The following is a 22,883-nucleotide window of genomic DNA, read 5'->3' as shown; positions in this document are numbered from 1 at the left end:
CAAGGATCCAGGGAGAGCTCAGAGCCCCTTCCAGGACCTAAAGGAGAGCTGGAGAGAGACTGGGGACAAGGGCATGGGGTGATACAATAGGGAATAATGGCTTTAAACTAAAAGAGAGTAGGGTTAGATGGGATATTGGGCAGGAATTGTTCCCTGGGAGGGTGGGCTGGGCTGGCACAGGGTGCCCAGAGCAGCTGTGGCTGCCCCTGGATCCCTGGAATGTTCAGTTCCAGGCTGGACATTGGGGCTGGAGCAGCCTGGGACAGTGGGAGGTGTCCCTGCCCATGGCAGGGGTGGCACTGGATGATCTTTGCCATCCCTTCCAACCCAAACCCCTCTTCTTCCATCTTCTTCCATCTTCTTCCAACCCCTCCACATTTCTTCTTCCCACAGCAACGAGCCTTTCCCCAGAGGTGTCTGTCACCCAACACTGCCTGTGAGGGGCTGCCACTGCTTTGTCAACAGCAGCCAGGACATTTCACACCCCCTCCCTCCTTCTAGAGCATTTTCTGCTTGTTTTGCTGACTTTCCAGGAAGGAGCTGGTGCAGAGCAGCAGCTGGAGCGTGGCTCTCTGGCAGCTCCCCATGGGTTCCTGTGCCTTGGCACATTTGCTGCTTCCTGAGAGCCACAGGTATGAGTGGACTACAAAAGAGGTGAGCACTGAACCTGACAGAGATGGAGGTTGGTTTTCAAACTTCTGTCTAGACATTTCTCTAGTGTATTTAGGAGCTTCGAGCTATGTAAAAAAAACCTCCTCACCCCCATCCTTAAATCTACTTAAGAAAGCATAGTCAATAATCTGTGTAAACAATATGCACTCATTTTACTGCAATTTTCTAAATGTCTGGGGGCAAAGTTCCAGCAGGATTTCAGTAATGAGAAACCAGAGAGTGTAACTTGTTCTCCAGAGCACAGTCTCTGACATGGCTTATGCAGAGCCCTCATTATTTGATGTGATGTACACATTTTCCCATCATAAAAAGCATCAGTGCTCCTTCTCATCTGCAAGGAGCATCTCTCCCTGCAACTGCTTGCAAAACAGGGCACATTATTAAAATCACTGGCAAAGAAAAATTTCAAGAAAGGAACTTTTCCTTCTGTGAGAGGTTGAAAGGGTCTCACAGGATAAAACAACAACAACAAAAAGTCTTTGATTTAGAAGAACTAATGGGTTTGTGACTTGAAAACACAATCTTTGAAATATAACCACAGGGGTTCACCTTTGCCATTCCTACATCAATTCTGAAGGTATTTTTGAGCAGAAAAAAAAAAGCTTCTTGCTGTATCTCTGGAGCTGCCTGGGAAGACTTTGGTTCTTATCCTCTGGACACAACTGTAAAGGCATTTTTTGGTTTCTTGCTATTCAGCTGAATGATGTTTTTTGGGCAAAACATTATGAAGTTTCAGGATGGTTCATTGCCTTTGATGCTCTAATTACCTCTTTTCAGCTATGTTTGTGCCTTATTAGTAATGAAAGCAAACCTTTCAAGTGCATGAGCACTGCAAATGAGCATGTTTAATAATTCATGCATTTTGGCTTAATTAGTACAAAAGACATTCCAAAACTATATTTTTCTGATGCATTTTTAAAAATGGAGTTTGGACTGGATGATCTTTGGAGGTCCCTTCACACCCTGACCTTTCAATGATTCTGCAATTTTTAAGAAAGGAAAATTTGCTTTGTAAGAGCCTTATAGTTCTTTGTTTGTACAGAAATAATAAACATCCAGTCAAATCTGAATGCTGCAATTTAAGCCTGAGCTACCTCAGTCTTTTTTTTTTTTTTTTTCCTAAATGGCCAGCCCTCTAATTAATTATTTAGTGCAGTACATTTAAGAAAATGTTAGTTCAAATAAATATTTGTAAACAAATGCTAAAAATCACTTACTGTGATATTTACAATAAGCAGCACAATCTACCAAACAGGGAGAATTTTCTGAGTTAATGTGACTCTGAATAAAAACAATTTATCCTTATTTCAGTACAACTAAGCTGACATAAAACAATTTGAAAAAAAAAAAAAAAAAACCCAGACATTTTTAGCTGTATTCCAGAGGTCAGCTTCAGGTGTGGGAAGGGCTGAGATGAATTTGACAGGCTACATACAGGGAAAAACATCACTGCTGAATTTTTCTTGGATTTTATTCAAGATACCCTTGTTTCATCTGCAGAACTAAACAAAGCTGAGAAGCACTCTTTTCTCCCAAAAGATTTACCTCATTCCTCTTTCAAATGCCAGAGAGCTTGCATGGTGTTGGTTTTTTTGTTGTTGTTGTTGTTTTTTTCTTTCATCTACTCCAGAAATAAAATTCTAAGGATTTGTGCCATTTTCAATACAAAGATCATCAAAGACTGCAAAAAAAAGATGCTCTTACCAAGTCTTTACCTGAGAGGTCTATGCATTTTCTCATGAATCAGAACCTCCACTAAAGCAGAAGCAATTTATCTTCACAACACTCCAACAGAGATAGCATCAGTGAGGGTGACAGCCTGAGGATTTTCAAGTTTTGGTTGCCATGTGGAGGAAATTCTATGCTATTTGAGAGATTATCTCAGAAAATTTTGAGAAGTAGTGCTGGTGACTATGACAAGGTGTTTTATTTAACAGAGGTAAGGATAAGGCTGCTTGAATATGGAATTCACACATCCTGCTTTAAAAAGGTGTGTGAGTAAAAAAAAAAAAAACCTCTCAGAGATCTCTCTGAGATGATTCCTTGGGATCAGAAACCATGCCAGGGTGAGTCCATAGAGCCCTGTTAGCCCAGGGAAGGTGCTGGTGTAATTATGTTCATTTAGGAGCAAATTATGACCTTGTACAGGGCTGAGGGGGTAAAAGTGCCGGGTAGAGGTGGTCTAACTCTGTTGGCTTGTGCTGACTTTGGAAGGGGAAGCACTGATGGGATATTGTGTTTTTCTTTGAAAAGAACTAAAGGAGACAGAGCTGCTGACGTAGTTCTACACTCAGGTTTATGCTGATTTAAAAATTAGAGTTGGTTTTTCCAGCTCACTAGCACAGTAAATAAATCAGTGAAGCCTTTGCTGCTACTCACAGGCTGTTTTTCAGGACAAAGACTGCCTATGAGGGAAAACTTGCATTAGAAACAAGGGAAGGGTTTGCAAGGACAAGGTGAGAGCTTTGCTGACAGAAGAGTGTAAGTGATACTCAGAGGCCTTTGTCACATCCAGAACTGACACACCATTAAAAACCTAGCAGGCAAAGCTTTCTTGGACAGCAGCAGCTTGGTCTGAAGCCAGGCTGATAGCAGCAGTAGCATTTCTCACAATTGCTGCTGTCAGAGTTGGAAACCTGCAGGTGCTCCCTCCCCGTCCAGCTCGTGTCCGCACTGCGCCGAAAGCATCCCCAGCCTGCAGGGCTCACCAGGCTCTGCAGCACCAGGGCAAACACACTTAATGAGCAATCAAGCCAATTAACTGCTTAGCTGGGTCCTGTGTCCTGCTCAGCCAAGAAGGGGGGGTGAAGAGGATCAGTCCTGCACCTCCTTGCTCAGCCCCAGGATCTGCTCAGCGTGGAACTGCCTTCCCAACTCCTTGGATGATTGTTGTTTCCTTGCAGCAAAATGCCACAAGTGGAGAGTAAAAATTTCTGAAGAGTGCTTTGAATGACTCTCTAGAGTCATTCTTGATCAGTAATGCAAATGGAGATGGGATTTCCATGTGCAAATTTCTGACTGGCCAAAATGAGTGACAGTCTCAGCTCACTCTCTGTCGACAGGAGCACACCATTACCAGCACATTCAGGAGCTTACAGGCTCCTTCTGAGGTTTTCAAGACAAAAACTGGATTTAATAATTCTCTGGGGTGATCCAGAATAAATGGCAGAAGGTCTGAGAACAGCCAAGCAGCAGGAGGGGAAAGGAAGGAGGGAGGACACAGGGCACAGCTTCCTCATTAGTGAAAAAGCTGCTGTGAGAGCAGGCACGTGCCCTTCCCTTCTCCAGAGCAGCCTCAGCCTCTGCTCAGTGTCCAGGAAAAAAGATTGAAGTGCTCAGCATTTGGGGGTACTTTAAAACTGATTGAATTCAGGACTCATTTCAACCTGCCCTTCCTGGCTCTCTGACCCACAGCATCCTCTTGTGCTTCTCTCTGTGTTTCAGCAGGCAGAACAACACCCCACCCTTATGCAGTTCACATTTTTCACCTAAATAAGTGAAAAATGCTAGAGAAATAGCCAGGTTTCCCATTTCTAGCTGGAGAAATCAGAATTCCCTGTCAGCCCTGCAGGGCTGTACTTTATAACTTTCTACACAAAAACTGCACCCTCATAGATCGTTTGGAGATCCATAACACCTAGTTAAATGTTTCACGTTGGAGTCTGCTAAAACTGGCATTTTCATAAAAATACTCCAAATACCAGCTGTGATTCACAGAGCAAAATAAAAACAGTTGCTGTTGACTACAATCGCTGGAGTTATCTCTTAAAGAACACCAGGGTATCAGTAAATCTGTAGCTCAGGAGCCAAATTTGCTGCTGCTATAAATCACTGACTCTATTGATTTCAGCAAGACTATAAATTGATTTCTACTTGCTGAAGATTAGGTTTAAGTGACTGAAAATGAGGATTCCAACTAATGTGAGGTTTTTTTTCTTTTTTTTTTTAAAGGTGATTCATTTTGTTATTTAGATTTAAGCCTTCTGATTCCAAGAAAAAGCCTTTGATCAAGATGTCTTAAAGCAAAAAGCATGACTGCTGTAGCTGGACTGAGATCATCCATCTGAACTCCACTGACATAACAGACTGTGCAGCTGCCTGAGAGGATGGCAGGAGCCTTGATTATCACATTGTTACCTCTTCCTGGAAGATCTAATGGAACAGGAATGGAAACACGTTTTTGGTTTGCATTTCTCCAAGCAGAACTCGGGTCTCTAACACACTGCTGCACTTTCAAAGGACCTGCCAGGTGCTTTGTCCTTTCCAGAAGTAACTTTAAGGAGAACTGATGTATTTTTAAGGGCTTCTCTGGCACTGAGCTGAGTAAGGAAGGAAAAATTGATTAACTCCAGGGGTCAGATAGATTTAGACCCCATGGATAAGCCATGTGCATGTCCAGACTCACAGGGCTGGGGCACCTGCACAACTGATCCCTTCCTGCTTGGATTTAATGAGGTGTCTAAGTTATAAAAACATGTAAAAGGGGCCTCACTGTGTAAATCAATACCCACCCCAGAACTGAAGTCAGCAAATGTCAATAAATAATGAAATGTTGACAGAAAAGGTGAGCCCAGGAGCGCTCCCGCTCCGACCGCGCCTGTCACGCGAGCGGCTTCATGCATTTTTAAGGATGTTCTGAGACAGCACTCTCCTGCCCAGTGGCTGGGAAAACTTGGAAAACTGCTGAAAACCTCAGTGAGGTGCCCCTGGTTAGCAAGGCTGGAGTTTTAAAACTCATTTGCTGGCCGTGGGTGCAGTGAACAGAAACTGTTCAATTATACATCACGTCAGCTGGGGGTTAAATCGATCGTGACTCCATGGAAACAAGTTTATTCCTGAGAGATGCTGGGAGCCTGGATTCAGCACAGAGCCTGCCTGGGGAGGTGAGGAGGTTTCAGGGTGCACTGCAATCAGCAGGAGATGCTCTGTTGACCTCTCCAGGCTCTGAGTCATTGCTGTGAGTTCAGGGATGAACCTGACCATGCCATGGCAATGGGAGAGCAAAACACGCTGGGCAGGTCAGCAGGGACAGCAATATCAGCAGTGCCCTGCTCTCTGCTGAGTTAGGGGTGACTTTCTGTGACTCTGCTTCCCCTCTCCATCAGCCTGAATCCCCTGAGTGATGCTGACCAGGTGCAGCACTGCATTTTTGGTTAATTAAACCCCTGGGACCAGGGGTTCTCACAGCTCTCACATTTAAATTAGGGATGCTGAATAAATATTCCAGTATTGAAACACATCTGCAGAGCTGTGATTTAAAGGCCAGCACATAAAGCTCTTCCATGGATGGCACAGACCATCACTACAGCCAGGTTAGGACTGTGAAAACTAAAGTTGTTTTTTTCCCTAGTGATACGATTTCCTGCATTAATTTCCAAGAAGAGCAGAAGCGTGACCTTTCTTGCAGATTAAGATTTGGTTTCCATTTTCAGGTGTCGTAGTGCCAGCTCTCCTGTAGAGCTCAGATTACACTCAGCTCCTCTTGGCACGGGAGAAATACCAGAGCCTGACATCAGTTAAATCAGGAATGGCTGTAAATACCTGCAAGGACCTTAAAGCAGGGCTGGGTCTGTTCAGGGCTGGATGTAAACCCCTGCTGCTGCAAAAATCACACAAACTCTGTCCCAACAATGTGAAAGTGAATTTTTTTGGCATTTTCAAAATTAAAAATCTAGTTTTTGTAGAAGTGAGGTTCAAGTTAGGGACACTTAACAGAAGTGCTCTAAAATATCTGTTGTGTTAATTGAAGTGGACACAGCATCTTTGGTTTGATTTGGAACTTCTGCTAATAGTTTCAACAATTTGATATTGAAGTTATGAATGTAAGAACATGAAAGTAGCTGAAAATTTACTGATAAATATAATCCTTGCTTAAGGCATAAAACTCTTCAGTAACTAAAGCTCAGTCAAATGTGTCTAAAGCTACAGGCAACATGGGTAGTCTAACAGCTGCAGCATATATATATATATATATATGCATATATATATGGACCACAAAGCAAATAATCTATATTAGAAAATCAAAATTAAATTAAAATTTTAAAAACTCCTCACTTTTTAATAAGAAAGTTCTTGTTGCTAAATAAAAGATAGGAAATTACCATTCTTGGGGGAGGGAGGGGCTTTCCTTAACATGCAAATTTTAGTCTAGAAAAAATAGAAAAAAACCCCCCAAGAATATCCTGAACCAGCATAGTTTGGAATGCTGGTTTTTGTTTTTCACGGTCAGTTTTAATTTTAAAATCAAAATAAAGAATAAATTAGGAAACAACATGAAATTTTGCTGCTACACACTCCTCACACAGTCTTTGAGGAATTGGTACTATTTGTTTCTCTCCTCTAATTAAAAAAAATCTTCCTAACACCTGTATCACTGATTCATGGATGACCAAAGTAAAATTAATTTAGATTACTTTAATCATAGGCTCACAGATGGGTTTGAGTTGGATGTTAAAGATAATTTAGTTTCAAATCCTTCCACTATCCCAGGTTGTTCCAAGCCCAGTCCAACCTGGCTCTGAACCCATCCAGGGATGAGGCAGCCACAGTTTCTCTGGAAAACCTGTTCCAGTGCCACCATTGACTTCAATTTATGTTTCAGTTGTCTTCTATAGTTCCTAAAGTGGAACTTTCACATCACAATTGCACAGAAACCTTGTAACTGAACAGCTGCCCTATTTAAACTCAAGATTCACACCAATATAGTTTTCCTTTCTGATCTCAGAATATTTCAGCTTCTGATCTGAACCTGTTGAAATTCATTTTCATTGTAAGGTTAAAAAACTTGCAGTGTGAGCCTTCCTGTCTGCAAATCCACCAGAATAAAAATGAAAAGCCAATGATATCAAGTATGTAGTCACGTGAAATTAAATGCAGAATTAAATGATTTTCATCCCTGCAGAACATTCAGCTTTTCTCAGCTGAAGGAGAAAAAGCTCCTGATACTCCACAGAAATAAAACCTGAGACAAGATAAAGGCAATTTCCTCTCATCACTGATGTGCCATTTCTAGGATAAGCAGCAAATGGCACAGTCTGTCTCTTTGTGACATGCTCCTGCTTTCCCAACAGTGCTGCAGAAAATAAAAGGAGGGTGTTCCATGCACAGAAGGATTTAATATAGAAACATTAGAGATGCTCATCTAGGGGAGTAACTTCAGGATACACAACATAAGTAAATATACAAGTTATCAGTCATGCTAGTAGTATTTGCTACTGGTAAAATACAGGCAAGGAGGTTTATTCCCCACTCTGTGCCTGTCCTTCTGTTTTTCCACCTGCTTATTTTGATTTGTCTCCTTATGTACTTCTCCCAAAACTGGATCTTGGTCTCCTCCTGTAGAGTCAGGATGGTGATTTCTTTGTTCTGCATATACATTATATACATTGTGTGTATACATGTTTATATCTTTTCATGTATATTCTATTGCATTTCAAACTAGACAGTGCAAATATAAAACTAAACCAGAAAACAACCCATATCTCAGCCTTTGTGTGCTTGGCAGTGGGATTTCTGAACAACAACAACAGGAAGATACACAGATTCATCTGTAACTTCAAGAAATTCAGTTTTGGATCTGGAAACCATGGAATTAATGGAATTATTCCCCATTTTCAGCCAGGGCATGGGGAAAGGAGGGAAAAGGTGAGCTGCCAAGAGTCCCAGCCTTTGCTGAATCCCCAGTGGCAGAATTTATACTGGATTCAGTCACAGCCATGGCAGTGGAGCTCTGTCAGCAGCTTCCCAACAAAAACCCAGTCCCTAAATAGACTCCAGTCAGTGTCAGAGGGAAACAACTCCTTCACCCTTGAACCCACAGGGCACTGGAAAAGAGCTGACATCTCGGGTTACAGGTCTGACACTGGAAAAATACTGCACTGCCTTCTATTGCTGCCTGCTTCTTATTTTCCTCATTATGCTAAGTAGCTTATTTTTAGCTGCAGTGGCTGAATGCTGGAAAAGAAGATTTGTTTCTTGACTTGGGTGTTTAAAACAACATTTAGGCACTGCAGGTGATATCCAGACTGCATTTAAGGGACCCTTGTAAATCTTTTAATAAAATACTTGCATTCTTTAGCTCAAGGCTTGGCTGCATGTTAAGGCTTTGCTGTTCAATCATCTGGATGATTGAACAGCAAGAAACAGCAAGAAACTTCTAAATTGGGTCAAGAATGCTAATTAAGGCATTTGAAAAACTGAGAGAACCTGATCATCCAGCAAAGCTGGAGAAGTTAAATCAGTGTTTTTTTCTAGTTAATATGCAGTAGGTTTAAGGGCTAGGCTTGGGCTGCTGGACTGAGGTGCCCAGCTGTAAAAACCCAAAAAGTGTCCAAATCTGGATGGTGAGGGCTTGGTTGAGAGCAGGCCTGGCCTGGCCTTGGCTGATGTTAACAGGCAATGTCAGCTGGCCAAATCTCCTCTGGGACATGGGGGCCAAGGACAAAATGGAAAATGGAGAGGAGAGAAATGGAGATCCTGCCAAGAGAACAGGGACAGAGCAGGAAAGTGTTTCCAGGGGAGGAGGGGGGCTCCTGCTTTGTGCAGGAGGAAGGACCCAGGAAAGCACTTGGGTTCCCTAGGGAGGAGTGGGGAGTCCCTGACATCTTCAGGCTGTGAAATCAGAAGCTTGAAAATTCATTTTTTCAGAGCCTGACTCTCCAAAAATGCCATTTCTCCTCACTCACAAGCAGGTTTCTTTCCAAACTGGTTCATTTCATCAGCTGAAAGTTTCTGGAGGAAGTTCTGAGATATAAAACCTAGTGATGCTTTAAATGGATTTTCAAATCTACTAGTCTGATACACTCTCTGAGAGGAATTTCTTCCCTGGGATCATATTTGGGATGCTTTAGTCCTTCAGGGATTTTATATTCATGTGATCTCTCCTCACTTCTGAGGAGGTGGGATGGTCAAAAATGACCTTGAACTTCTTCTGTGACCACAGGTAGAGAAATTCCTGGTCCAAATCAAACAAACCCTTAAGGAAAATGTCATATATAAGAAAAGGTTCTTTTTACTGCTGATTAGCAAAAGAAAAAAATATAATTGGGGGTCTGATTTTTGCTGTACCCCCATGGGAAAGGAGGTTTCTGCAAATTGTAAGAAATGAAAATTTTATAGATATCTCCCCTTCAAGCCCTGATGTTATTCCTTCCAAGCATGAACTCCATTGCCAGGGGATGCAAGTAAGTGGTCTGTCCACCCCAGACATAAACAGCACTTGGGATGCAAAGAATATCAAAATATTTCCCAGTTAATAGTGGTTCTTTTCTCCAGCACAATGATTTAGGAGTAAAGAGAAGAAAAAACCCAACAAGCTTCTTGGCTGAGGCTATTACTGAGATTTAAAATTATAATAACAGGAATCTATTTTTAATAAACTGCTCCAGCAATGTTTATTGCAGTGAAGAATAACTGTTATGATAACTCAATTTGTGATTATTGTTCTTAAAAGAGAAAAAAAGGAACGTTATTATAAAACTCTTTGAATCTCTATAATTATCTTCCATTTTTCTACATTACAGACTCTTTGATGGCTCAGTGGGAGGTAGGAAAAGAGTGCACTTGTTTCCAATTCTTGTCCCTTTTTTGGAGGATGAGGGACTGACTCATTTGTCAACCTCACAGGTAAACTTGGGGTTACAATTGTTGAAATTTATGAATATTTATATAAAAAAACTGCCTCAGTTTTGCTCTGCTTAAATGACTCCTTGAGGACCTGATCTCACTAACCAAACTTGTAGTTAATGACAGCTGTGGGAAGGAGAACAATAATCCAAATCCCAAACTTCTGGGAGTTCTGATGCTGAGAAAGATGCAATGAAAACAATGATTTGCCACCATTTTTACAGCATGAAGGATTTTAACATGGCACAGGAGCTAAGAAGACCCACTTTTGTAAAAAAATGTGATTTATCCCACAGCTTTAAAATCCTGTTGTGCTGTTTTTACTGCTTCAATTTTCTCTCTTAAGGTGCCTCCTGGGACACATGACTGTTCTGATGGCTTCCTGAGAAATGTCATCATCTACAGTGGGTCACCTTCAAGGTCTGGGCAGATGAGGTCTGACAGCTCTGTGCAGTCCACAAAACCTCATGTGCAGCTCTGCATCCATCCCTTCACTTTTTGGAAGCTGTGCAGGGGCTGTTGTTAAGCAGTAATTCCAGTTTGCTTGATTTGTAATGATACTATAAAAAGGAAAATAATGGCGGTGTTAATGTGAAGCATGAATACAAATAATCACAGAATCACAGAGTGTTTTGGGTTTGAAGGGACCTTAAAGATCACCCAGAGGCACCCCTGCCATGGCAGGGACACCTCCCACTGTCCCAGGCTGCTCCAAGCCCAGTGTCCAACCTGGAACTGAACATTCCAGGGATCCAGGGGCAGCCACAGCTGCTCTGGACAATCTGTTCTCATCTTCTCCCAAAAATCTGCTTGAGGTGTAGTAAAGGTCACAACACAAGGATGTGTGGGACATGCTTTTAAAAACACCAAATGTAGAAATTATTAAAAAAGAAAATATATATTACTTCCATGTTTCATTTCCTATAGCTATGACTTTTGAAAACTCAGAGAAACTCCTAAAGTTTGTTTGTTTGGTTTTTTTTTAATTGAAGACTGTTTAGAAAAATGTTTTCTGTATACTTGGAAGTTTTGACCTGGTGTAAGGACAATGATGCAGAAAACATCTACAGGTGCTTGTGCCATCATCTAAAGTATCCTCCTGTCTAGGAGAGCTGGCTGATATTCAAAGATCACGTTCTCCAAGCTCAGTGAGCAGAAATCCTCAGGCAAAGATTCTAGGAGGCCTCTATGGATGAACAAAGAGCTCCTGGAAAACTCAGGTACAGAGAGGGAGCACCCAAGAGGGTGGAAACAGGCAAGAATAACCCAATGGGATTACAGAGACATTCAGAAACATGGTTAGGGAAGCCCAAACCCAGCTGAACTTGTCCATGGATGTCAAAGACAACAGGAAAATTCTGTAAGTTTATAGGTGACAGCAGGAAGGCCAGGAAAAACGTGGCCCCACTGCTGGAAGGAACCTGGTGACACAGAGCATGGAAAAGGCTGAATTTGCCTCAGTCTTCACCAGCCAGAGCAGCCTCCAGGAATGCAGAAGAGACTCAGCCCTGACAAGGATCAGGCCAGGGAATGCTTAACCAAACTGGATACTGGTAAATCCATGGCTTTGATGGAATGTGCCTACAAGTGCAGAGGGAACTGGGAGATGCCAGACTGCAAATTGTCTTTGATTGGTCATGGGGATTGGGAGAAATGCCTGAAAACTGGGGAAAAGTCAATTCCTGTCCTGAAAAGGGACAAAAGAGAAGATGCAGGAACCAAAAATCCTCTCAGCCTCATCTCCACCCTGGGAATTCACCAGCAAACTCCATTGTTACATTCTGTGAATTAAATTTCAGCTTTGCCATTGGGTGGATTAATTTCCAAATGCCCCATTTATCAAAATAACTTTTTCTAACAGTCTTTTTCTAACAGTCTTTTTTCTTATAATCATTGGGAATTATTTTGAGAAACAAATAGTACATATTGCAAACTCTTGAAACTTTACTGCATCCATAAGATGCAACAGGCAGCAGTTTGAAAAGGGAGGTCAGAAATTAGGAATGAGGAGGCAGAAGTGATTGAAAGTGACATTTTCCCAGGAAGATTGAATTGGCTGAGAAGAAAAGCAAAGCACCATGAAAACAGGTAAGAGTTCTCTTGGAAGAAAAGATTTACTTCAAGGAAGAATAAAGGTGTGCTGAAGCAGCAGAGTGATTTATCTCAAATGTTCTCGTCCACTGAAACCAAATACCTTACGTTATTTTATTTCTTTGCCATGTCCTTAATTAGAGTATGACTTTGATTAATTGTATTTGAATTATTAATTACCTCTGGCAAATTTCTGAAGTGGTGGGTAAAAGAGGGAAGATGCCCAGTGTTTCCTCACTGACTTAAAAACTAAAATATTGGTCTGTCTACTACTGCTGAAAGTTCTTCCTATCCATATGTTTTGTTTAAAACCCTTCATAAAGTGACCTTTAATAATGCATTATTCAATATTTATGGGCTAACATTCAAACTGCCCCACTGGAACCCTCAACTATTCTTTCAAGGTAATGAAGCTAATTATTAATTTTATAAAATATTTCATTTCCTTGCTGCAAAGGAAAGCTAAAGCTAATCAAGACAAGTAGGGAAAAAAAAAAATAAAGCATTAAAACTAACAGAGCTAAACATGACTACAAGTCTGTAAATCACTGGAGGGACTCTACAGTTGTTCCAACCCTGGAAGATCTTTTACTCAAGCACAGGGACCAAATTTTGGTTCTATTTGCCCTCAAGAAAATCAGCTCTATATGGAATTTATGAGAATATTTCCAAACACTAAATATGCATAAGTAATGTATTTGGAACATGAAAGGAAAGAGAGCAAGATATTTGTTAAAGAAATGATAAAAAATATCTGTTGACTGCTTGGAAGGAGAGAGTTCAGTTTTGAATGCAGATGCTTCCCTTTAGCAGAGCAGGGACAAATATTTATCTTACTTCTTTGGAGAAATGAAAAGTATTTCTATCTTTATCTATTTCTACAGCTCCTGGGTTTGTGGTTCTACCCTGTGACTACACAGAAATCAGCAATTTCTCCCACTACTTTATTTCCTACTTATTTTCCCCTCTTATCTACCTGTGTGACACACTAATTTCCTGCCTTGAGTATTATAACTGTCTCTACCTTCTGCTTGGGCTTTTTCTTCCCACATTTTTCTTTTAGCCAAATTTTTGATGCTTTCTTTTCAGAGTTCCTGCTGTTGAATGACCCCTCCTGATCCCACTGTCTCCCTTCCATTCCTCTGTCCTCACAACCACTGCTTGTTATGGTGAATAGTGAACAAAAGACCCTCCATAAATTGTTCATTACCCTTTTTCACACAGGTGAGCACCACTGATTGCTTTCTGTGGATCTGAGTAGCAGCACTCACACTGGCAAATGGATATACTATACTGTACTATACTATACTATAAAATACTATACTAAAATAAAATAAAACAATACAAAATAAAATAAAAGAAAAAATATTTTCAGAAAGCATACAAATATAATTATGCCTTTTTCCCATTTGAATCCTACTCTGCTTTGTCACATCCTGTATCCTGTAACAAAGACTGACAAATCTTCTGAGATTTTATAACCTGATGATCTCAGAGTAACACAAATAACCTGCCTGTGCTGTTGGCAACTAAGGTATCAGCAGAAACACCATGTTTGTGATTTGGAAATTTGATTGAGCACAAAATTTTCATGCACCTCAAGTACCTTCAGTCAGCAAAGAGCTGAAGTCTTAATTTGCTCCTTTGTTTTGTTCCCTTCCGATTTAGACATCCCAAGTCTGATATTAGGTGATGTCAAAAAGAGAGAGTGAAACAGCTCCAGGACATCACCAGAGGGTTGTTACAAGTCTGACAAACCCCAAGACAGAAGGGACAAGCACATCTCCTGCAATCTGTCTTTATGAGCAGTTGATGAGAGTCAACTTTGGCTCCCAAGCACGAAGCACAGCAGTGAGACACGGTTTATTAGAGGCTGGTTTCACTGGAGATGGGCAGATGCACCCACATATGGTCTTATTTATCCCAGAAGGGTAATGGCCTGATGGCTGCAAGTGTGAGGAGAGGGTTTGATGGCTCAGCCTCTTTCTGCTACTAAATTCTCATGTTTTCTGCACATGGGAGAATATGTTCACATGTTCCATTAGCTGGGACTGATGCCTTAGGATTTTAGCTTTTATATTTTTCATATATTTTTAATCCTGCAATTCTTCAGTGTATAACTCTAAACTCCATACAGAGTGTTAGCTGCTGCTTTCTCATTTTGGTCAGACAACCATTCCTCTCCAGGCTGGCAATCAAGGACACCTCACTGCCTCAGGCCCTGAGAGATGGAAACAAAGTGAGTTGGGGGGAGCAAACTTGGGGTAAATTACTTCATTACCTGAAGCTGTAATTGGAAGATTAATCCCCAATATACAAATGGATCAAACTTATAAAAGTGTGAAAAATTGTGACCCATTGTCTATATTGGGTGTAGCCCTGGGGGGCTTCAATCTGCCTTCAATAAATATAACTTCAAGGCCCTTCAATAAATATAACTGTTTTTTACCATTATACTGTTTACTGACGTCAGTTTTAGCTTTCATATTTTCCAAATTCTGCACTGCATTGGTGTGTAACTCTGAACTTCATACAGAGTGTTACAAGTTCTCCTCCCAGCTCAGTCACACAAAACAATCCCTGTCCAGCCCCAGAACCAAGGACATGCTGCAGCTTCAGCCCCAAAAAGTGCAAACAGCAGCAAAAGGAGGAGAGAATCTGGGAGGGTGGGACTGCAGAACCTGGAGATGGAATTGGACAATTAACCCCAATATGGGAATGGACCAAAACTTTTAAAAGTGTGAAAACTTTTGACACGCCGTCCATCTTAGGTGGAGCCCCAGCGAGGCTCTTGTAGAGCCCAAGATGAACTTTTGAAGGCCTTTTAATAAATCCTTACTTTATTCTTTAACTAACCTCTGTTCTAGGTAGCCTCTCTAGGCATCATTACTCCCTTAATTTTGTCTGGCCTCTGCTTTTAGCCCAAAACCCATCACCACAAACCCCACTTACATCACGAGCAGCTACAGGAGACACTGCAACCCACCCTCTCCTTCTTCCCAACTTGAGTGTGGGGTGACATCCTCCCCAGAGTGCCCAGAAGGTCCTTTGTGCTGCCTCACCTGGGCGATGTGCCTTGGGCACTGCCATGTTCATCACCCTCCCCCCGTCCTGAGGCTTTGGGGGGGAGGCTGTGAACCTGCAGATGCCCGACTCGGACGGCGTGCTGGACGTCAGGCTGTCCGTGTAGTCGTTGGTCCCTGCCGTGAGCTGCTCCGAGGAGGTGTCTGATATGAAGCACTCTGTGATGGTGAACTTGGCGTGCCTCAGCTGCTCTTCCATCTTGGCGTGCTCGTAGGCTCTCGCCAGCTCTTCGTAGGTGGAGGAGGCACTTTCTGTGGAGACCATGCTGCTCCTCGCCCGATCTGAGCGCCAGGGAACAACGGGAGACAGAAAACATCTGCTCAGGCTCTTTTTGGGAGGAAAGCCACGAGCATGATATCACAGAGTAAAGCCCTTGAAGTTATCAAGGTGATTTAAATGAATCTGCTTCAAATGCCTGTACAAGTCTTAGTTTAGTCAGGAACCCTATAATTGCAGATAATTGAAAGTGAAGCCTTATCCTGTGAGCACCTTAGTATTAAATTTATGTTTCTTTTTGTGGATTCTGTCCCCATCTGTTAAACCAAGTGGGGCAGTGCCCCTGATCTCTTGGCACATATTCTCTGCTCATGGACCATCTTTAAACCAGCTGGGCAATCATCTTTATCTTCCCACAGCCCATCCTCCCTCCAGGAGAGATCTCCTGTTCATGGCCACTGAGTCCCAGGGCATGGCTGAGAAAATTCCATCATCCCACTGGGAGATGCTCCAGCCAGGGCAGGAGCCAAGCCTTTCCTACCCAGAGAAAAACTGACATTTGGACACCAAGGAACCTTCTTTCCACTGGATTCCAGAGGAAAACCAGAGCCTTGCACATCATCCCTGGAGCTTCAGAGGAAACTGCACCTTCTCCAGGAGCACTGCTCCAGCTGAGCCACATCTGCCCCTGCAGGAGGATGCAGCACCATGGAATGGGACTGTGCCACCACCCTGACTGACTGACTGTGCCAGCTTGGATTCTGACTCTGGCAGGGTTGGGATTGTTCTGTGTAATGCTGCATTTCTATTTGAATTTTCCTAGTAAAGAACTGTTGTTCCTAATTCTCATATCTTTGCCTGAGAGCCCCTTAATTTCAAAATTATAAAAATTTAGAGGAGGGGGGGTTTACATTCTCCATTTCAAAGAGAAGCTTCTGCCTTTCTTGGCAGACACCTGGCCTCCAAAGCAGGACACTTATAAAAAGTAACCTTCACTATAGGGAAACTATTACTTTTTCAACAATAAAACCCCATTTCTCTCAATCTTAAATGCCTTCAAAAGGTTTCAAACCCACAAACCAGACTTAGCAAAATAAGAAACAGCTTCTTTACATTATCTTTTTAATGCATCTCAGAAATATTTCACTGGGGTTAGACACAGGTTAGAACAGAAAGTCTTTTTGTCTTGTTTCCATCATACATGTGTATATATATATATATATTTTTTTTTTTTTTTTTTTTTTTGTAAAGTACTGGAGCAAAGGTCAAATAGAAAGGTAGCAGCTCTCAGATACTGTCTCTCTAGACACCAGGTAAAACACTAACTCATTTCATTCGGAACAAAGGTCTTCAGAAAGCAATATTTGGCAACTACAGCCTGCAGTCACTCAGTTGCCTTTTTTCAGTGCTGTGAAGCTAATAGGGGAATTCATATTTGACACACAGGTTATTATGACCTACAAGCTGCTCTTTTCTGCTGATGAGTTTCTGAGAATATCAATATGTCTTAAACAACACTGTTATTGAAGATGTAAATGGCTACTGATACATTAAAAAGCACTTTGGAAATGTAGGGCTCATTTCTGCAGGGACAGAATTGCTGGGCTGCTGTACCCACAGTGTTTCTACTCCAATGGGCTGGAAGAGCAGAGGAGTTTGAAAAGCTCCTTGGGCAGAGGCCATGTTTCATCACAAGATCTCTGCAATTTCAGACATTTTTGGTGATGTTCAATAAACAGGCACAGTATAATAGCTAATTCATAAAAATGGACCCTCTGCAGCAGCCAGAGGCAAGTGTGTCATTATTGCAAATCTTTATCTTTTTTACTGTGTGCCTGCACCCCTGCATCAGTTTTCATTGTGCACAAAGAATGATACTCCTGCCACTTTTAAACACAACCATCCATTATTTAAAATGACAAGCACTTCTGCAAGATGCTGTAACTCGCTTAAGATTTGGAGCTGACCACAACTTAACAGGGTTTCTTTTGATTTTTTTTTGTCTTTCCACCCATAGGAAACACCACTCTGTGCTTCACATTTGATTTGCACATCAGATCTCAGTGATGTCTTCCCATATTTGTGGTCAGCTAGGAACTCCCAGGAGGCAGCAGCTGACCAGTGCCATGGAGCAGTGCATGTGAATATCATGGTCATGCAAAGGTCACAGCTTGGTCCATTGAAACTCAGCACCTGCAGCTCCCCAGATTCCATGCCAAGAGGGAGAATATTCCAGAATCAATCTGCCTGAGCACCTGCTTTAGATTTGGAGAAAGTTTATCCAAGCCCAGGGTGAACTTTATGAAACTTGTTGAACTTCATGAGTACAGATTGATCAGGAAATTTCTAATGGCCTCTAGCTAGAACATTGGAACTTGGTCACAGCTATGAACTGCTGCCAGGCATTTATCCTCAGCTCAAAAGCTACTACTTTGTAAGCCTGGAATTGTTTTGATAAGTGCTAAATTCTGCCAAATATCAGCTGCATCAACCAGCTCCTGAAATCTCAGCTCCAGATTGGAGAAGTGATCAAATGTGCACATTAGCTCAATTGATTCTTGAACACATAATTTGGCTACATATGTTTATTTGAAAGTTTTAAACTTCTGAAGCACTTAAATTAAATGGACTCTTTTCCCAGAAACCAAGTGGTGTAATAGAGCTGCTTTTTGGCACAAGAAAACCTTTCTTGATCTAAAGCTTGCTATCCCTTACATAAATCACTATGAGCTCAAAGGTAGACACAGAGTAGAAAAACAGCCTTGTTAAAATATAGATTATAGAGTCTGTTTACATAATTGGATGTAGTTTATCTACTAAACCACACAGTAAATTTAATTTCTGCCCTTTGCCACACATATTGGAAAATATCCTTGGGTGACAAGAGGTTGGAACACATCCAAATGCACCTGAAATCTGGAACATCTACAGAAAGGGTTTCTATTTATATTTAGAATTATATATTTAATAATTTAAAAAATTTATTATAATTCTACCTGAATGTTGTCAGGTGGCTGGAGATATCTAGTGACTGCCATTACCCCATGGAAACAACATTGGGTTTAAGAGGGTGAACTATGAAACATTGAGAACTCCAGGCTGTAAATTACTAAATATGAGTGAAGTCAGATGTTTGTTCCTATACAGAAAACAAACCAGCCATACTGGTTTTTATGGCCACTCACATCTACTGCTTTGTAGCTCTAACACATCATGAACACCTTTCTGCTAAAATCAGGCAATTCCTTCTGAGGATGCCAGTGCAAGCCTGGATTCACTTTGGTCAGATTTCCATTTAAAAAATATTTTACATTTCTTCTTTTTTAACCTTTATTAGATTTATTTCATGATTATTCTTCTAGATAATAATTTACTAATTTATTTGCCTTTTTTTGTTGATTTTTAACATAGGACAGTGGAGAAAGCTTTTTTTCCCAGTTCCAGTTGTATTTCTGATGTGAAGACAACAAGAAGACATGAGTACCTCAGGCAGAATATGTATTTAGTGTCTCCCCACTTGTCATCCTGATGAATAAAACCCATGCTTTCTCAGGAAAATCCTGGCCAGCTGCTGCAGAACTCAGTGCTGTGAATGGATTTTTAATTTTTACTGGGACTTTAATTCCAGAGTTTTTTGTTTGGTTTTTTTTCCACTGACAATGAACATATTACATGAACAGGAAAATAAAAATACTAAACTGAAGGTTGTTCAAATCCTAAAAAACATTCCAAATACGACTGAAGAATATTTTTGCTGACTAATATTGTCCATTCCCAGGCAAATTCTCCTACTTTTGCTGTTTGTTTTGGGAAGCTACAGGAAAATTTACCACCTTGTCTTTTAAAGGAAGGATGTCTTTCAAAGGATGAGTGTGGAATGAGGAACCAGAGACGAAATATTTGTCATCATTATCACTACAAGCATTTGTGGCACTCCTCATAAATAATCTAATGTGTTGGGTTGATGTGGCCAGCAATGTGTATTCTATCACCATCTGTTAAAAGCAGGTGGGGTAGTGATTTCCTTATCTCTGTGGCATATATTATCTGCTAATGGGCCATCTTTAAGGTAAGATGGGGCAATCATTTTTATCTTTTCCACAGCCCATCCTCCCTCCAGGAGATATCTCCTGCTCATGGCCACTGAGTCCCAGGGCATGGCTGATAAAATTCCATCATCCCACTGGGAGATGCTCCAGCCAGGGCAGGAGCCAAGCCTTTCCTACCCAGAGAAAAACTGACATTTGGGCACAAAGGAACCTTCTTCCCACTGGATTCCAGAGGAAAACCAGACCCTTGCACATCATCCCTGGAGCTTCAGAGGAAACTGCACCTTCTCCAGGAGCACTGCTCCAGCTGAGCCACATCTGCCCCTGCAGGAGGATGCAGCACCATGGAATGGGACTGTGCCACCACCCTGACTGACTGACTGTGCCAGCTTGGATTCTGACTCTGGCAGGATTGGGATTGTTCTGTGTAATACTGCATTTCTATTTTAATTGTCCTAGGAAAGAACTGTTATTCCTAATTCCATATTTTTGCCTGAGAGCCCCTTAATTTCAAAATCATAATAATTTGGAAGGAGGGGATTTACATTTTCCATTTCAAAGAGAAATTTCTGCCTTTATTGGCAGATACCTGTCCTTCAAAGCAGGACACCTACAGAAAATCCACCCTGGCAAGGGAAGAACACCACCTGGGCTCCAAAGAGGCAGGCCCAGGAGCAGGAGGGTCCCTGCAGGGAGCCCGGGCTGTACCTGTGTCCTGCGAGGGGCTGACGCTGTAGCTGTCACTCTCCTTGTCCACTGACCCTGCTGGCCTGGGCGTGGGCAGCCTCCAGTCCGTGGTGAGGGTGTGGGCTGATATGGTGGGGTGGGGTCTGTTGAGGGTCCACTGGCTGGCGTAGCGGTTGCGCGCGGTGGGTCCGGTTTTGGCACTCCTCCTCGTGGTGGGATCTGTGAGGGATGGAGACAGGGGATGGGAACAAAGCAGCCCTGTCAGAATCACAGAGTCCTACAATGGCCTGTGGGATCATGCAGTCCCACCCCTGGTCCTGCACAGACCCCCAAATCCCAGCCTGGGCATCCCTGGCAGCCCCGGGGCTGTGACCATTCATCCAACCAGCTCTGGGTGAGGAAACCTTTCCTAAAATCCAACCAAACCCCTTCCTGTCACAGCTCCAGACATTTCCTTGTGTCCTCTCCCTGGTCATCAGAGAGATCAATGGCTGGCCTTTCACTTCCCCCTTCCAGAAATCATCTTTGTTTAAAAAAACCCAAACTCAAGATATTCTTTTTTGAGACAAAAAAACTGAACAGTGTTAATGCTGATCATTACCAAACTGCTGATGCTTTTCTAGAACAGTTCTCTTTCTAATGAAACTCGACATTTTATCAAGGGTGGAATTGAAGAGCTGAAGGCCCCATCATTTTTCCATTGACACATTCATTATCCCTTTACTCTGAGACAAGCACCAAAACCACCCTGAGAACTGCATGAGCACAAGGCAAGTAGATCTGGTCAGGGATTTCACACCACAACTCAAGTGAAGTGCAAGGCAAATTATCAGCATAGATGTGCCCTCAGAAACACCCTGCACCAGGTACCTGCTGTCAGTTTTTAAACAGATGTGCTCAGAAATGTGGGGCTATAATTCCCTACTCTGGACATACTGTTATTATATTACAGTATTGATCTGCTACAGATTTCCTATTTTAACAAGTGGCCAAGTCATAAAACATAAAGTGTAATTGTGCCATCAGAGTTTCAGTGGGAATAAGTTAATAAAGATTTGACTGCTTTGGAACAATTAGTAAATTAATACAATTTCTCAAACTTTAAAAATCACCTGCCACCGGTTTAAGGTCAGCAATGTTGTACTTTTAAAATTAACTTAGAGATAATATAGTGACCAAGATTGCAAAAGCAAAGTGTGTGCCAAAATCGACCTCCTTGAATTTATTAATAAAGAGTTCTGCCCTAAAAGTGAGTCTAACAAAGCAAGGGAAAGAGAAAAAAAATAATTATGTGGCAAACAGAGAGTGACTACATCAGCACTGAAGGATTTCTCTTCAAAGCTTCTGAAAGAATATCACTAACAATAGAAAGGGTATTAGAAATGAAAAATTCAAATCTATTCAAAATGTTCTTTGACATTCAAATGGTGAAGTTGTCAGTCTTTGAGGTAAGAGACTTTAGCAGAAGAAATTGAAAGAAAAAGCAATACCCAGATAATGACTCAGAGCACTACTGCCTAAGCATCTCCAGTGAGAATTTGTATTCTGCTGCTTCAAAAAAACAAGGCTTTTATTTACAAATAATGGTCTGATCCTTCTCCCTTTTTTTCCCTTACAGCAGTGGAAAAACTAGAAGCCAGTGCCATTGATAACTGATCCTCCTGGCAGTGCAGCACAGAGCTGCCTCACATGGACAGCATCCAAATCCGTGCTCAGTGTGGTGCAAAGCAGCACTGGGGAATGTGGCACGTGGCTGTGGTGGGGCCAGGAGTGAGCCTCATTCAAGGGAGAGCAGGAGAGTGCTGGTGGGAACAGCTCCTGGCACAGTGGTCTGGAGAAGAGAAGGTCTGGGGGAATGCCAGCAATGTACAGAAATACCTGAAGGGCAAGAGGATGAGAGCCAAGTTTCTGTCAGTGGTGCCCAGTGAGGGGAGCAGAGGAAATGGCCACAAGGAGAAACTTGGGAGCTTTGTCCTGAACATCAGGAAACACTTTAATGTGAGGGAGACTGAGCTGTGGCACAGGCTGCCCATGCAGATGCTGGAGTTTCCCCCTTGGAGACATCCAGAAGCCACCTGGGGATGCTCCTGAGCCAGCAGCCAGCCCTTGCTGACCTGGGGCTGGACTGACCAGTGCCCAGATGTCCCTCTGGACCTCAACCTCTGATCCTGTGACTTGGAAGGATCTTGTCAATGGGAATGAGCTGGGAGAGGCTCTGCCAGCACCCAGGAGCTCAGTCCTGGCCCTGATGTGTCCCTGTGAGGGGCTGTGCAGCACAGGCACAGCAAGGCCAGAGCTGGCAGTGGGCTGGAAATGCAGCTGGTGCCCTGGTTATGGCAGCTCTGCTGTCAGACACAACTGGAGAGAGCTGAGGTCAGCAAGGTAAAGGTCCACAGAGCATCTCTTTCATAAATAAATAAATAAGGACAAGAGAAGAACTTTAAAATATGCTGTAAAAGA

At 42.2% G+C, this 22,883-nt stretch overlaps 1 protein-coding gene across 2 annotated transcripts in view; it reads right to left on the bottom strand.

The window, feature by feature from the left end:
• Nucleotides 1–22,883, bottom strand: part of DSCAM (DS cell adhesion molecule) — a 454,596-nt gene that overhangs the window by 3,297 nt on the left and 428,416 nt on the right. For both annotated transcript variants that reach the window (XM_079312259.1, XM_079312260.1), the window contains 2 exons: nt 20,445–20,642; nt 15,450–15,752 (listed from right to left, as the gene is read on the bottom strand). In XM_079312259.1, the coding sequence (XP_079168385.1) occupies nt 15,450–15,752; nt 20,445–20,642 (501 nt within the window). The remainder of the gene's footprint in view (nt 1–15,449; nt 15,753–20,444; nt 20,643–22,883) is intronic.

Source organism: Erithacus rubecula (assembly GCF_903797595.1).
Source record: "Erithacus rubecula genome assembly, chromosome: 1".
Taxonomy (NCBI): domain Eukaryota; kingdom Metazoa; phylum Chordata; class Aves; order Passeriformes; family Muscicapidae; genus Erithacus; species Erithacus rubecula.
This window is presented reverse-complemented; position numbering and strand designations above follow the sequence as displayed.